This window comes from Somniosus microcephalus, chromosome 1, assembly GCF_052327205.1.
Source record: "Somniosus microcephalus isolate GS21.2 chromosome 1, FLI_Smic_1.0, whole genome shotgun sequence".
Lineage (NCBI taxonomy): Eukaryota > Metazoa > Chordata > Chondrichthyes > Squaliformes > Somniosidae > Somniosus > Somniosus microcephalus.
The window spans coordinates 157,844,051-157,861,796 of NC_140987.1; the positions used below are offsets into that span (position 1 = coordinate 157,844,051).

At 46.1% G+C, this 17,746-nt stretch overlaps 1 protein-coding gene across 2 annotated transcripts in view; it reads right to left on the reverse strand.

Annotated features, from left to right (window-relative positions):
* The window catches only part of hsd17b4 (hydroxysteroid (17-beta) dehydrogenase 4), a 235,015-nt gene that overhangs the window by 154,641 nt on the left and 62,628 nt on the right, over positions 1–17,746 (reverse strand). For both annotated transcript variants that reach the window (XM_085986923.1, XM_085986934.1), the window contains exons 9-10: positions 16,960–17,051; positions 16,831–16,855 (exon numbers count right to left, since the gene is read on the reverse strand). In XM_085986923.1, coding sequence (XP_085843049.1) covers positions 16,831–16,855; positions 16,960–17,051 — 117 coding nt within the window. The remainder of the gene's footprint in view (positions 1–16,830; positions 16,856–16,959; positions 17,052–17,746) is intronic.

Consider the following 17,746-nt stretch of genomic DNA (forward strand, 5'->3'; position numbering starts at 1 on the left):
ATGCATCACTTCCCACTTTCCAGGGTTAAATTCCATTTGCCACTGTTCTGCCCATCTGACCAACCCGTCTATATCGTCCTGTAGCCTGAGGCTTCCCTCCTCGCTTTTTACCACTCCCCCAATTTTCGTGTCATCTGCAAACTTACTGATCATTCCTCCTACATTCATATCAAAATCATTAATGTACACTACAAACAGCAAGGGATCCATTCTAACGATTTAGACTTTGGAATCAAAAACACCATTTCTAAATTTGCAGACAACACCATATTGGGGGCCCGGGGGGTGGAGTTAGTCAATACTGAAGAGGACTGCAACAAATTACAAGATGACAATAAACTTGCAGAATGGGCATATAATTGGCAAATGAAATTCACCACATACATTACATTTTGGTAAGAAAAATAGGGAAGTCACATATTACTTGGAAAAGAATAATCTAAATGGGGTAGAGGAGCAAAGGTATCTAGGAGTATAAATACACAAATAACAAAGTATCGACACAGGTTAACAAGGCCATAAAAAAAGCAAACGAAGCACTAGGGTTAATTTCTAGAGGGATAGAATTGAAAAGTAGTGAAGTTATGCTAAACTTGTATCGAACCTTGGTTAGATCAAACTTGGGAGTAGTGTGCGCAATTCTGGTCACCATATTATAAAAAGGATATAGAGGCACCGGAGAGGGTGCAGAGAAGATTTACAAGGATGATACCAGAAATGCGAGGGTATACCTATCAGGAAAGGATGAACAGGCTGAGTCTGTTTTCTCCTGAAAAAAGGCTGAGGGGTGACCTAATAGAGGTCTTTAAAATCATGAAAGGTTTTGATGGAGTAGACACAGAGGGGGAGAAATTGGGTGAGTAGCACCACCTGTTAGCGCCTAAAGAGGCAGTCAGTGGCTGTAGCGCCACTGGCTGCATCTCCCGCGATATTCAGTAGGGGCGCTAATGGTGGCGTTAGGCATTTGCGCTGCGCCGCCACCGATGAAGTCATCGGTGTGCGCAGTGCCCCATTCGTGCCCCGTTTGCGTTATTTGGTAGCGAACGGCACAGTTGTGCCGTTCGCTACCCGCGCCCGGTTCACAGGGCCTTACTGTGCCGGCAGCGGCGCAAGTTAAGGTGGAGGTGCGGGGCGGCCGCTTTTTCGGCGGCCGCCTGCCAGCACTTCCGTCCCCGGCCTCCTAACCCCCCCCCCCGCGGCATTGCCGGCTGTTTCCCGAGAGCCCGGCACTTCTCCTTGGTGCCGGGCTCATTTGCCGGCACTCGCGAGCGGGAATCGCGCTGTTGCAGGCACCTCCCCCTTAACAGTGGGAGGAAGGCCTGCAGTACCGCAGCGTGCCGTGCCGCAGCGTGTGGCGTGTGGCGCTGCGGCACGTTGCGTTGCAATAATCAGTTTCAGCACCCTAAGAGGGACGCGGAGCGCCTCGAGCCTCGCCCCGTGTCCCTCGAGCGGCACTGAAACTGAATTTCTGGCGATCGGTATTACTCCGATCGCTGCGCTAAATCCTGCGCTCAGGCGACTTTTGCGCCACTTTGGCGCCCCAACCCAATTTCTAGGCCAGAGTGTTTGCACTTGTGGTGAAGAGCAAAACTAGAGACCATCAATATAAGATAGCCACCAAGAAATCAAATAGGGAATTCAGAAAGAAACTTCTTTACCCAAAGAGTGGTGAGAATGTGGAACTCGCTACCACAGGGAGTGGTTGAAGCGAATAGTACTGGTGCACTTAAGGGGCAGTTAGATAAGCATATGAGGGAGAAGGGAATAGAGGGTTATGCTGATAGAGTTAGATGAGGAAAGACGGGAGGCTCGAGTGGAGCATAAACACGGACAGGTTTCTGTACTGTATATCCTATGTAATCACTTCAACAGAAAAGTTTCAATCAGGTGATGGATCATCCCAACGAAGAGTTAATTATCTACGGTTACTAAAAATGTCCAAGTATTACATTTCTTTTCAGGATTTCTAGACTTTACAGTGGCCCCCTGAGCAAATACATCAGTACCTGGTCCAGCCCACTATTTGAATAGAAAAGGGAAATCATGCAGTCAACTGTACTGAAAGTGGCTTGTGTACATTAGCTTAAATTCAGTGTCACTGCTTATCCAAAGTGTAATTACCCGAATCGTGTGATCAAACCATGTTGAGCACCAAAAATATATATTTTTCTATTCCATGAACAAGCATCATCAAGAAAACTGCAAAAAATGGATTTTCAAATATTGTTACAAGTGTAGTCCGCGGAAGTGTGCTGGTTTTTTTTTTTGGGGGGGGGGGGGGGCGGGTGGTTTGGGTGGTCAGAAGAGGAGAGTTGGGGAAGAGAAAAGACTATCCCTATTCGGTAGCACGGTAGTCTTGACAGACATAACATCAGCTCTTTCAATTCTGAATGCCTGATCTTGAAAGCCAAAGATACTGTGCAGCAGTGCCTTTTCTATTCAAGAATTATTTCCAACTTCATTTTTTGGCAAGATTTTTTCCCCCAAAATGTTATACTTCTTTCAAATAAAATATACAGTCTCCAGTGGTGCCATAACAAAGATGCAATAAAATAATTTATTTTAAAATCTTTATTTTAAAACAGAGGTCCTGGTATTAGGAAAAGATGAAGCATATAAACCAGATATTTTTTAAGCATCTACTGCAAGTAAAAAACTAGCAGATTGTTCAGACAGGATCTAGACCTCAAATAGCTCAAGTTCCAGAGATGTGAACTGTAACTGATTTTTAATGGTCTTCACATTTTACTGCTAATGTGTAATAAAAAAGTCTTATTTTTATGTCTTATTGTCCTATAGATTTGGACTGCCCCAATACTGGATCAAAAGTTCATATGTACTGCAAAGATATTACATGGGGGGAAAAAAGGTAACATATCAACCCTATTCTACAAATAGATATGGATTGATCAAAAAATAGCTGGATTAACAGTCTTAGATTATGTCATTATTTTATCATTTGTTATAAAAGTATCTTATATTCGACAAAAATCTAATTTTCACACACATTTTCTGCCTTCAGCATCCAATTCCAAACTGCCCTCCAACTCAATTAAATCCATGGTGAAGCAGATGCTATTCTGGTCTTTGTAAATTTATGTTAGTGATCACACATTCCAGCAAGTGATTAATAACATGCCAAATACTGAGAATAGTAATTTACTATCAAGCACAAGTTAGCTCTCCCTCCCTGTCCTTTTAAAATGTTCACCTCGTCAAGGTACTTCATCAGAAAATATATTACATGTTAGAAAGCTCCTGCTTTTAATGCTGATTTAACAAAATAATCTGAAAATACAGTTGCATTTATCTCATGCCTCACCTACTATTCTGGATAAATCAAATGACGAATCCCATCTAGCATGTAAAATAGATGCTACAAAATGCACATATTGTAGAAATCTTGACCTACAGCACCACCAAGAGGTAACAAATTCAAATGTAAATTTGACACACATACATATATGCTTACACTTATAATTTGCATACATATATACACACGCACGCACACACAGCAGATGGAGAGAACACCAACACAAGGGGAATAACCTACTTGACCTCATCCTCACCAGTCTATCTGTCATAGATGCACCTGTCCATGACAGTATTAGTAGCAGTGACCACCGCATAGTCCTTGTGGAGATGACGTCCCATCTTCACACTGAGGACACCCTCCACCGTGTTGTGTGCCACTACCACCATGCTAAATGGGATAGATTCAGAACAGAACTAGCAGCTCAAAACTGGGCATCCATGAAGCACTGTGGGCTATCAGCAACAGCAGAATTGTATTCCACCACAATCTGTAACCTCATGGCCCAGCATATCCCACTCTACCATTACCACCAAACCAGGGGACTGGTTCAAAGAGGAGTGCAATTAGTGGCACTGATTTGATTTAATTTAAATTAATTAAAGGGTAAGTCATGGCAGCACAGCTCGGCCCTGTGGCATGCTCCTCCTGCACTATGTGGGAAATCAGGAACACTTCCTGTGTCCCCGACGACCATGTGAGCGGGAAGTGTATCCAGCTGCAGCTACTGGCAGACCGCATTGCGGTGCTGGAGCTGCGAATGGATACACACTGGAGCATTCACGATGCTGAGGACGTCGTGGGTATCACATTTAATCAGTTGCTCACACTGCAGGTAAAGGCTGCACAGGCAGGAAGGGAATGGCTGACCGCCAGGCAGAGTAGTAGGCGCAGACAGGTAGTGCAGGGGTCCCCTGTGGCCATCCCCCTCTCAAACAGATATACAACTTTAGATATTGTTGAGGGAGATCGCTTTTCGGGGGAAGGCAGCAGCAGCCGCCAACTTCCTGGCACCATGGGTGGTTCTGCTGCACAGGACGGGAGGAAAAAGAACAGGAGAGCTATATTGATAGAGGATTCTATTGTAAGGGGAATAGATAGGCATTTCTGCGCCCACAAACGAGATGGTATGTTGCCTCCCTGGTGCAACGGTCAAGGATGTCTCGGAGTGGCTGCAGGGCATTCTGGAGGGGGGCGGGTGAACAGCCAGTTGTCATGGTGCATATAGGTACCAACGATATAGGTAAAAACCGGGATGAGGTCCTGAAAGCTGAATATAGGGAGTTGGAGGTAAATTAAAAAATAGGACCTCAAAAGGTAGTAATCTCAGGATTGCTACCAGTGCCATGTGCTAGTCAGAGTAGAAATAGAAGGATATTTCAGATGAATACGTGGCTAGAGGAATGGTGCAAGGGGGAGGGATTCAAATTCCTGGGACATTGGAACCGGTTCTGGGGGAGGTGGGACCAGTACAAACTGGACGGTTTGCACCTGGGCAGGACCAGGACCGATGTCCTACGGGGAGTGTTTGCTAATGTTGATGGGGAGGGTTTAAACGAAAATGGCAGGGGGTTGGGAACCTGTGCAGGGAGACAGAGGAAAGGGAAGCAAGGATAGAAGCAAAAGACAGGAAGGAGAAAAACCAAAAGTGGCAGTCAGAGAAAGCAAGGGTGTAAATCAAACATGGCCACAGTGAATAATAATTCTAAAAGGTCTAAGAGTGTTAAAAAAAAAAGCCTGAAGGCTTTGTGTCTTAATGCGAGGAGCATTCGTAATAAGGTGGATGAATTAGCTGCGCAAATAGATGTAAGCGGATATGATATAATTGGGATTACGGAGACATGGCTCCAGGGTGACCAGGGCTGGGAATTCAACATCCAGGGGTATTCAATATTCAGGAAAGACAGGCAAAAAGGAAAAGGAGGTGGGGTAGCATTGCTGGTTAAAGAAGGGATTAACACAATAGTAAGGAAGGATATTAGCTCTGATGATGTGGAATCTGTATGGGTAGAGCTGAGAAATACCATGGGGCAGAAAACGTTAGTGGGAGTTGTATACAGACCCCCAAACAGTAATGCTGAGGTTGGGGATGGCATTAAATGGGAAATTAGAGATGTGTGCAATAAGGGCACAGCAGTCATCATGGGTGACTTTAATCTACATATAGATTGGGCTAACCAAATTAGTAACAATACTGTGGAGGAGAAATTCCTGGAGTGTATATCGGATGGCTTCCTAGACCAATATGTCGAGGAACCAACTAGAGATCAGGCCATCTTAGACTGGGTATTATGTAATGAGAAAGGATTAATTAGAAATCTTGTTGTGCGAGGCCCCTTGGGCGGAGCGATCATAATATGATCGAATTCTTCATTAAGATGGAGAGTAAAGTATTTGACTCAGAGACTAGGGTCCTGAATTTAAATAAAGGAAACTACGATGGTATGAGGCACGAGTTGGCTAGGATGGATTGGGGAAGTTACTTAAAGGGCTGATGGTGGATAGGCAATGGCAAACATTTAAAGATCGCATGGATGAACTACAGAATTTGTTCATCCCTGTTTGGCATAAAAATAAAACAAAAAAGTTGACTCAACCGTGGCTAACAAGGGAAATTAGGGATAGCATAAGATCCAAGGAGAGGACATATAAATTGGCCAGAAAAAGCAGCAAACTTCAGGATTGGGAGCAGTTTAGGATTCAGCAAAGGAAGACAGAGAGATTAATTAAGAGGGGGGAAAATAGAGTATGAGAGTAAGCTTGCAGGAAACATGAAAACTGACTGTAAAAGCTTCTATAGATATGTGAAGAGAAAAAGATTGGTGAAGTCAAGCGTAGGTCCCTTGCAGTCAGAATCAGGGGAATTTATAATGGGGAACAAAGAAATGGGCGACCAATTAAATACATACTTTGGTTCTGTCTTCACAGAGGAGGACACAAATAACCTCCCAGAGATGTCGGGGAACATAAGATCTAATGAGAGGGAGGAACTGAATGAAATCAGTATTTGTGGGGAAATTGACGGGATTGAAGGCCAATAAATCCCCAGGGCCTGATAATCTACATCTTAGGGCACTTAAGGAAGTGGCCCTAGAAATAGTAGATGCATTGCTGGTCATCTTCTAAAATTCGGTAGACTCTGGAAAAGTTCCCATGGATTGCAGGGTAGCTAATGTAACCCTACTATTCAAAAAAGGTGGTAGAGAGAAAACAGGGAATTATAGACCGGTAAGCCTGACATCAGTAGTGGGGAAAATGCTAGAGTCCATTATAAAAGATGTAATAGCAGTGCACTTGGCAAACAGTGACAGGATCGGACAAAGTCAACATGGATTTACAAAAGGTAAATCATGCTTGACTAATCTACTGGAATTTTTTGAAGATGTAACTGGTAGAATAGACAAGGGAGAACCAGTGGATGTGGTGTATTTGGACTTTCAGAAGGCTTTCGATAAGGTCTCGCATAAGAGATTAGCGTGCAAAGTTAAAGCACATGGGATTGGGGGGGAAGGTACTGACTTGGATAGAGAACTGGTTGGCAAACAGGAAGCAAAGAGTTGGAATAAGCAGGTCTTTTTCCGAGTGGCAGGCAGTAACAAGTGGGGTACCACAAAGATCGGTGCTAGGGCCTCAATTCCTCACAATGTATATTAATGATCTAGACGAGGGAACTAGATATAATATCTCCAAGTTTGCAGATGACACAAAGCTGGGTGGGCGTTTGTGCTGTGAGGAGGATGCAGCGAAACTCCAGTATGATTTGGACAAGTTGGGTGATTGGGCAATGTGGATAAATGCGAGGTTATCCACTTTGGTGGCAAAAACAGGAAGGCAGATTATCTGAATGGCAATAGATTGGGAGAAGGGGAAGTGCAACAAGACCTGGGTGTCCTTGTGCACCAGTCGCTGAAGGTAAGCATGCAGGTGCAGCAGGCGGTTAAGAAGGCAAATGGTATGTTGGCCTTCATAGCAAGAGGATTCGAGTACAGGAGCAAGGATGTCTTGCTGCAGTTGTACAGGGCCTTGGCTAGACCACACCTTGAGTATTGTGTGCAGTTTTGGTCGCCTTATCGATGGGAGGATATTCTTGCCATGGAGGGAGTGCAGCGAAGATTCACCAGACCGATACCTGGGATGGCAGGAATGACATATGAAGAGAGATTGGGCTTGTAATCACTAGAGTTTAGAAGAATGAGAGGGGATCTCATTGAAACTTATAAAATTCTAACAGGACTAGACAGACTAGATGCAGGAAGGATGTTCCCGATAGCAGGGGAGTCCAGAACCAGGGGTCACAGTCTAAAGATAAGGGGTAAGCCATTTAGGACTGAGATGAGGAGGAATTTCTTCACCCAGAGAGTGGTGAATCTGTGGAATTATCTACCACACAATGCAGTTGAAGCCAATTCATTAAATATATTCAAGAAGGAGTTAGATATATTTCTTAAGGCTAAAGGGATCAAGGGATATGGGGAGAAAGCAGGGACAGGGTACTGAATTTGGATGATCAGCCATGATCTCATTAAATGGCGGAACAGGTTCGAGGGGCCGAATGGCCTAGTCCTGCTCCTATCTTCTATGTTTCTGTGCAGAATAGCATGCCAGGAACAGCACCAGACACACCTAAAAATGAAGTGTCAACCTGGTGAAGCTACAACACATGACTACATGCATGCTAAACAGCAGATGCAGCATGCTATAGACAGAGCTAAGCGATCCCACAACCTGTGCTCCAGAACTAGCCATGCCTCTAGCCAAGCTGTTCCAGTACAGCTACAATGCTGGCATCTACCCAACAAAGTGGAAAATTGCAAAGTTATGTCCTGTCCACAAAAAGCATGACAAATCAAATCCGGCCAATTACCGCCCCATCAGCCTACTCTCAATCATCAGCAAAGTGATGGAAGGTGTTGTTGACGGTGCTCAGTTTGGGACACATGCGTGTGCGTGTATATATGTATGCCATGTACATATATGCGGGTGTGCATATTATATAAATGCAGGTGCGCGCGAGTCTTTTTATTAGTTTATGGGATGTGAGCAACGCTGACGAGGCCAGCATTTACTGCCCATCCCTAATTGCCCTCGAAAAGGGCACACATAATAAAATTACAAATATACAACTCCACTCAACAGATGCCACACCTCCTAGAGGCCAATAAAGCACATTATTATTGGTAGCCAGCTGCCCATCTACCTTAGCAGCCAGGCAGGCACATGGCCCAGTTACAAAGGAAAAAAATAGAAAAAGCGGGGTATGCCTTTGGTTGAAAAGTAACATACCCTCAATAGATTAATATCAGTATCCTTAAAGAAAAGATACCGCCACAGACCTTGAACATTTTTGTATGGATATTGATGTCTTAATATTTAATAATTTCAGTGAAACACAAAGTTTGCAATTGTTCAGAGATCAATGCTAATAGAGACATATTTAAGGTTTACTTTTCTGTATTCTCATTTCCCAGTGACAGCATTTAGAGCTGTGATGGTTTAGATATGCAAACAAATAAAAATTGATCAACAGATGGTGACTGCAATGAATTTAAACTAAGGAAAGCACCAGAAGCAGAATGAATAGTCAGTCCCACCTCAGTAGGATTGTCAATCTTAGCAGCAAACATAATTACATTGGAGCAAATGCCAAAGTCTTTTTGAAAAGAGGTGGGGAAGGATGACGCTATAGTACAGATGTAATAAATGAAGAAACAAAGGCAAAGTTTCACAGCTTAAGCAAAATACTGGGAACAAAAGTCTGCAAATACCTTCAAAATTCAACTAACAGTAAAAATGTTGCATTTCAAACTCGTCTCACATACTGAAATGCAGAAGCAAGATTTTCCATCATAATTTAAAAGCGTTGGGGGGAGAAATTGAGTATAGCCCCGTTTGGGGCGCCAGGGCGCAACATTCGCGCCCCCGCACCGGAAATTGAGTTGTTGCGCCCCAAAGGGAAGCGTGGCGCTACTGGAGGCGCCCCGCATCCCTCTTGGGGCTCTGCGAGTGAATATCATGGCGCTACGTGCCGCAGCGTGTTGCGCTGCGGTATTGCAGGCCTTCCTCCCCTTCTTAAAGGGGAGGGGACTTGTGCAGCGCGATCTGGGGCCCAACTGGGCCCCCGAGGATCGGGAGTGCAGGCAAAAGAGCCCGGCACTTCCGGGGGGGGGGGGGGGGGGGGTGGGGCGGCGGGGGGGTTTACGAGGCCGGGGACGGGAGCGCAGGCAGGTGCTGGCAGGCGGCCAACAACAAAAATGGCCACCCCGCACCTCGCCTTTATTTTGCGCCTCCTCGGCCGCAGGTACGTCACCCTGACCCTGTCGGACATAGCGTCCGGGGGTAAATCAGGGGGCGCTGCCAAGTAACGCGGCCGGGGCGTCAGTGGGGCGCTGCGCACACCGATGAAGTCATCGGCAGCGGCGCAGCACTAACGGTTAGCGCCACCACTAACGTCCCGCGGAATTTAGCGGGAGGCATGGACAGTGCCGCGCCCGGGCGCCAGTTGGCTTGCGACCCACTTAGCGCCCTCAAGGCGCTAACGGGTGGCGCAACCTACTGAATTTCAGCCCTTGCACTTTTAAACTATTTTCTTTGCAATCTTTTACTATGGCAACAGTTGTTCAACTATTCAGCCATGAAAATATTTTATATAGGTATGTAAACAAATGAAAAGCACTAGTTTAAACCATTAGGGGAGAAATTTGGTATCACCCCGTTTGGGGCGCAATTATCGGCTGGGCGCAATGTTTAGCGCCTGGCACAAATTATTGCCTCCGACGGCAAACTCGGCTTCTATCGCCCCTGGAGGTGATTGGAGCGCTAAATCAGGCACTACACACCTGTCTTAAGGCGCTAACACCAAGGAGCGAGGCACTAACTCAGTGCTGGTGAAGCTCATGTGATGTCAGTCAGCAATGGAACAGACACACTGGCGCAAACAGCGCCGTGCCTGGGCGCTAGTTGCTTTGCACCCCATTAGCACCCTCTTAGGATGCTAACGTGAGGCGCAAAGCAACCGACTTTTCCCCCCTTAGTCTAAACAGAATCTCTAACAGCAAAAACTAAATGGCCATTCACTTACATATAATAAATTTAGGCATAAGAGTAAGCATAGGAACAAAAAAATGCCATTAGGATCAAACAAGCCCATCCCGAGATCAAGCCCACCTAGCTACCATCTGCTACAATCCAGTCTCCCTCCTGGAAAAACTTTCAAGCGTCTCAAAGTCCTCCTAGTACTGCTTTGTCATAAAAGGAGCTATATAAATGCGAGCCATTGGTGGTTTTGTTATTTATACAGTCTGCTGGCATACTATTTATACTAACAATTTATACCATAACCCCAATACCATTTGGGTGAAACATTTCTATTCTTACTCCTAACTTCCAAATTTTTAAACCTGTGTCCACTTGTATTTAAACCTTATACAGTACCATAATGAAAATTTACATTTTTAAAAAATTATTTTTAATTCTCCCGTGCAGCTAGGTCATGATACACAACCTTTAATACAATCTCTGTGAAATGAGAATAGAAAAAACTAAAACTCCAAATATTTCTCTATTAGCACTGAACTCTGAATAATTGGAATATTTTAATGTTTGCCTGAAATTATTGAGCATTAAGACATTTGCTCTGCTGGACCCAATCTCCCCTCCTCCTCAAGCATAACCAAACACCGAAGTCCTGGCTTGCTCAACCTCTATGCTCTCAACCCCTGCGGTATGAATGAATTAGGAATACAGACTGGCACACAAAGAAAAAAATGGCACAGGTAAAGACCGACAGAGACACAAAATGCATGACAAGCATGCACACAGTACAGGAAATATAACTGAAAGAAAGGAGACAGAGGGAAGGAAGATTTGACAGTCAGACAGGTGTAGAAAACAAAAGAGAGGTCTCAGGTAGAGAGACAGAAAGAGGAATACAGAAAAAGTGGAAGACAGACAAAAAAATTGTGACAAATATAGTTCTGTGGCAGAGCCACCAAAGGACTCAGAGCAGTTGTACATAATTCCTTTAACAGCATTACAGTTATAACCTGTGTCTGTACCTTTAATTACTCTGTTTAACTGTACTATGTCTAGTTACCTTTCAAGCGCGGTTTTAACGTGATGACGTCATGCCGTTAGTCACGTGACCCCCCCAATGGCAGGAACGACGTGATGACGTCATCCAACGGTCCAGCCCTGCAGTCCTCGTGGAGTCTCCAGAGAGAACAGACCTACTATCAACGTGTTCCAGCAGTTTCCAGTCTAAACCAGTTTTGTTTCATTAAAGTTCTTTGTTTAAATTGCCTGAGTTGAACTCGGTCTTTTCGCTAGGAACCTCAGTTCCTACATTGGTGACCCCGAATTCTACGAACGTTTTTTCGTGGAAGATTTTGTCATGGATACGAACGCCGTGACCCTGAAACTGCCACAATTCTGGGAGCAGCAGCCAGCCGCCTGGTTTATTCAGGCTGAAGCTCAATTTGCAATTTGTAACATCGTCGCGGGTTCGACCCGGTATTACTACGTGGTCTCCGCCCTCGACAGTGCCACAGCCTCGCGGATCGTCAGTCTCCTCGGTAGCCCACCGGATGACGGCAAGTACGATACTCTAAAGGCGCGGTTGCTCCAGGTCTTTGGCCTCTCGAAGTCGGAGCGCGCTCGCAGACTTCTCGCTATGCCCGGCCTCGGGGACACCAAACCATCTGAGCTCATGAGCCAGATGCTCACGCTTTTGGGTGCCGAACCGCAATGTTTTCTCTTTAGAGAACTGTTCCTCTGTCAGCTTCCAGAACCGGTACAAACTGCCTTAGCCAGCTCTGCGATCACAGACTGCGCTGAACTCTCAGAAGCTGACAAAATATTCACGGTAACCCAACAATGCTGCGCAGCCACGAGGCACTCAACCCCCAAAGACACGACTCCAGCTCCTCAGGTGGTGGGCTGGTGCTGCTACCACGCCCATTTTGGCGCGAAAGCCAGACGCTGCCGTCCTCCCTGCAGTTTTTGGCCCAAAAAAACAAGCTCCTGCGGCATTTTTCGCGAAGGAGGACCGGGTCTAAAGGGCGCACCGCGGCCGCTATGTCCGTTGGATCTTCAGGGAAGCTCCTTTACATCACAGACTCCCTATCAGGTCGTCGTTTTCTCTGTGACACCGGCTCGCAATGCAGTATCCTCCCCGCATCGAGGCTGGATCTCCAAACCGGGGCCCACGGCCTTCCCCTCGAGGCAGCTAATGGTGCGGTCATTCGTATCTTCGGAAAGCGGCGGGTCCAACTGAGCTTCGGCGGTCAGCGCTTCTTTTGGGAATTCGTCACAGCCGAAGTCTAGCAGGCCATCCTGGGGGCGGATTTCCTTTGTGCGAACGGGTTCCTCGTCGACGTCCGGCACTGCCGTCTCATCAATGTGGCCACATTCAATTTGATCCCCTGCCACCGCAGCACTGCCGTGTCGTGGTCCGTCGCCTGCGCGTACCCATCGTCAGATAAATTCACTCATCTCCTCAGGGAGTTCCCGGAGCTCACCAGACCTACTTTCTCTTCCTCGGTCACTAAGCATGGTGTGGAGCACCATATCACCACAACGGGCTCCCCGGTTTACGCACGGGCCCGAAGGCTGGAACCCAGCAAGCTCGCGGCGGCAAAGGCAGAGTTTGACACAATGGAGCGGCTGGGAATTATTCGACGATCAAATAGTCCCTGGTCTTCGCCGCTCCACATCGTGCCAAAGCCCAGTGGCGGTTGGCGCCCCTGCGGTGACTACCGACATCTGAACGAAGCTACCACCCCCGATCGGTACCCGATCTCACATATACAAGATTTTTCAGCCCATTTGGCGGGAAAGTCCATTTTTCTAAGGCCGACCTCGTCCGCGGGCATCATCAGGTCCCCGTTCATCCGCAGGACATTCCAAAAACAGCTGTTATCACACCGTTCGGGCTTTTCGAGTTCCTGAGAATGCCATTCGGTTTAAAGAACGCAGCACAAGCTTTCCAGCAGCTTATGGACTCTGTGCTCTCCTGTTCATTTTCGTCTATCTTGACGACATCCTCATCGCCAGTGCTAGAGGGGAGGAGCACATCGGGCATCTTCATACTCTCTTCACACGCCTTAGCCAGCATGGCTCAATCATCAACCCAGCCAAGTGCCAGTTTGGCCTGCAAACCATCGATTTTCTGGGACACCACATCACCTCGGATGGCGCCGTCCCCCTAGGAACGAAGGTGGAAGCCGTCACGTCTTTTCCGCGCCCACAGACCGTCAGGGCTCGCCAGGAGTTCCTGGGAATGGTAAATTTCTACCACCGTTTCGTCCCCAAGGCGGCTCTACTTATGCAACCTTTGTACGAGGCCCTCAAGGGCAAATCTGGCAAAGACACAGTCGGCTGGACAATCGAAATGGACCAGGCTTTCGGGAACACCAAGAGGGCCTTGGCTGATGCAACCATGTTGGCGCACCCTCTTCCAGGCGCCACCATTGCCCTTACTACGGACGCATCCGACTATGCCATCGGGGCAGTGCAAGAGCAATGGGTCAATGGCACGTGGCAACCACTGGTGTTTTTCAGCCGTCAGCTGAGAAAAAACAAAAGAAAATACAGCACATTTGACCGGGAGCTACTGGCACTTTTCCTGGCCATCGGCCATTTCAGGTTTTTGTTAGAGGGATGTCCCTTCACGGCTTTTGACGACCACAAGCCGCTTACCGTCGCAATGTCGAAGACCACAGCTCCGTGGTCGGCTCGTCAGCAACGTCACCCGACGTACATTTCAGAGTTCACGACGGACATTCAACATGTGTCTGGTAAGGACAACCTCGTGGCGGATTGTCTCTCCCACGCGACGGTCCAGGCAGTTCATCTCGGTATTGATTACGCTCGCATGGCTGAGGATCAGATATCGGACCCAGAGGTTCAAGCGTACAGATCCGTCCCGTCGAGTTTTCAATTGGCCGACGTCAGCTTTCAGGCCGCGGGCACAACGCTCCTTTGCGATGTCTCCATGGGTGTTCCTCGACCCATCGTACCAGTCGCGTGGCGCTGGACGGTTTTCGACGCGATACACTGGTTGTCGCACCCGGGTATGCAGACTTCACAGCGTCTTATGTCAACAAAGTTCGTCTGGAAAGGTATGCACCTGGACGTCCGGGACTGGGCCAACACCTGCGTGGTCTGCCAGAAGGCCAAAGTCCAGCGACATGTCAAGGCAGCAATAGCTCCGTTCATTGTTCCGGAGCATCGTTTTGACCACGTGCACGTGGACCTCGTTGGGCCGCTGCCACCTTCCCGTGGTTTTACTCATCTCATCTCACCGTGGTGGACCGCACCACCAGGTGGCCAGAGGCAATTCCTTTGGTTTCCACCACCTCGGCGGACGTCGCTGGAGCCTTCATCTCCTGCTGGGTCGCTCGGTTCGGCGTACCAGCAGACATCTCCTCCGATCGCGGGCCACAGTTTACCTTGGAGTTTTGGAACGCTGTAGCTCAGGGGCTCGGTGCCAAACTTCATCGCACCACCGCCTATCATCCACAGACGAACGGCCTGTGCGAGCGATTCCACAGGTTGCTCAAAGCCGCCTTACGGGCCAGTCTTCAAGGTGCAGGATGGGTAGACAGGCTTCCTTGGGTCCTGTTAGGTCTTCGCACGGCATCCAAGGACGATCTCCAATCTTCTTCAGCGGAGTTAGTTTACGGCCAGCCACTCCGAGTTCCTGGTGATTTTCTTCCTTCTTCCACGGAGCCATGGTCCGCCTCTCAGCAGCTCGTCTGCCACCAGGAAGCAGCCAAGTGTTTCGTCCCGGTGCCTACTTCCAACCACGGCCTGCAGAATTCCCACGCACCGGTGGAGCTGAAGAGCGCCAAATAAGTCTTCATCCGTCATGATGCTCACCAGGACCCGCTCAAGCCTCCTTACACTGGTCCCTTCCGAGTTATCAAACCAGGAGATAAGTCTTTTGCTGTCGACGTCGGCGGTAAACCAGATCACATTTCGGTGGACCGTCTGAAGCCGGCTCATTTGAACTTAGACAGCCCAATCGTCATCGCTCAGCCACCAAAACGTGGCCGCCCGCCCGCAACCACAGTGCCGCTTCGACCGAATCCGCCCGCCAGTTCAACTACACCCGCCGCACCAGCTCAGCCACAGTCGCCAGCTAGCTCAACCACCGGTCATCAACTTCCTCTGCCTGGCTATCGAAGTCGATCGGACAGACCGCCTCCTCGGCTCACGTTTTCTGTTAAAGACAATTCTGGGGGGGCACATGTGGCGGAGCCACCAAAGGACTCAGAGCAGTTGTACATAATTCCTTTAACAGCATTGTAGTTATAACCTGTGTCTGTACCTTTAATTACTCTGTTTAACTGTACTATGTCTAGTTACCTTTACAGCGCGGTTTTAACGCGATGACGTCATGCCGTTAGTCACGTGACCCCCCAAATGGCGGGAAGAACATGATGACATCATCCAATGGTCCAGCCCTGCAGTCCTCGTGGAGTCTCCAGAGAGAACAGACCTACTATCAACGTGTTCCAGCAGTTTCCAGTCAAAACCAGTTTAAACTAGTTTTGTTCCATTAAAGTTCTTTGTTTTAATTGCCTGAGTTGAACTCAGTCTTTTCGCTAGGAACCTCCGTTCCTACAGTTCCATAAAAAGAGACACACAAATTTCAATTGCACTTTTGCCTGCAAGCAATACCACAGGAAATCAGTAATATATAACAGGGTTAAATGATGTAGGGTGGGAGGAGGCGTGTGTGAAGCATAAACACAGCATAGACCAGTTGGGTCGAATGGCCTTTTTCTGTGCTGCGATTTCTATGTAATACAGGGTATATACAAATACCACTAAAAATGATAAAGCAATGTACCAAAAAAACAAGGATACTAGTTCCAGAATTGGAATTTTAAGAACTAGCCTAGGATTTTAAAATTTAAAAATAATTATAAACCTTTAGCTATTTGTTTACAATTCTTTTGTATATCCATATTTTCCACACTATATTTTGAAGACTTTTCTTTATCAAGAACCTTCATACAAAGCATTTACGCAAAGGACGCCAGTGGAATATAGCATTTAAAGAGTTAACGGGCAGTACAATTTCTAGTCACCAAATCAAATTACTACTCAGTCACTTTTAATAACAATTGATAATAAATTTAATAAAAAGCAAAGATCTAATGTGCACAAATAGCCTAAAACGAGAATGGTACAGCATAATTAAAGCCATCTGTCTAAATTAAAACACACTAAACAGAGAACTCTAATTTTTTTTTAAAATGCAAAATCTGCTGCTTTGGTTATTTCTGAGAAATGGCACTACAGTTTAAATTGAAATCATGAAAAAAAGTCATAACTTGAAGAGTACAGTACCCCAGGCCATTTTTGTTCTCTTTCTTTGATCTTTCTAGTTTGTAAATCATCTTTCACTCTTAATTCCTATTAGTTTTGCAGTTTTCATAAATAAATGAACTGCATATTACCTAGTTACAGCAAGAAGAATATGGCATAACTTATTACAAGGAAGCACTTACATTTGCCAATCCAGCCAGCCCCCACCTGAATGAAAGGAAAAAACAGAAATACAAAATTCAGCTATTCCAGTATAAAAAAGAAAACAAAGATAAATCAAAATCTGGTGTAAATGGAGATGTACATCCTACCTCAAATAAGCTGCCATTCTCTTGGCAACTTTCATGACATAACCAAACTACCAAGGGAGCCACAAACTCAGGTTTCAAAGCGTCCAATAATTCTAGATTGAAGAAAAGAGACTACACATCAAATCGACTTACACATGCAACTGAAAAAGTTGTTATATTAAATCTGAAGATACAAGATCAATACCAATCATTTGAAATGTCTCCAGTATAAACAACTTTTCATTCAATGGTCCCAACATTCCTGGAGCCCCACTCCACTGCCCATCCAAAGGGAGTGAAGCGATGTGGGTTTGCATCCCACCTAGAACCAAGTCCATACCACTATAGTCCCTCTCAAAACAGGACATTATTGCATTTTGTTTAAATTATTCTTCGTACTTTAGGTAGTTAAATGGATATATGGATAGCAGGTATGGTGACAAAGGCTAGTGCATATAAGCAGCAGGACCATCAGAAAGATCTAGACTTATCAATATATCATATATAATATATCATATATAATATAAATAAAGAGAGATACATATATATTTACACATATATACACATATCAACATGCATACATGAAAAGAATCTAAAAAAAAACATTTCTTTTTTGGATAAAATTTTGTGTTCATCTAGGTGAGGCACTCAGTGCTAAAGAATGGAAGAACTTTTACACTTTAGGTTATCATTGCTAGTATCAAGCATTCCCAGGTTGCAGAGTAAAGCATCCTTATTCTCTTTCAACAATATGTTTTTCTCAATGTCAGAAGAACACCTCTACCTTTGTGATATTTCCCACTTCCTA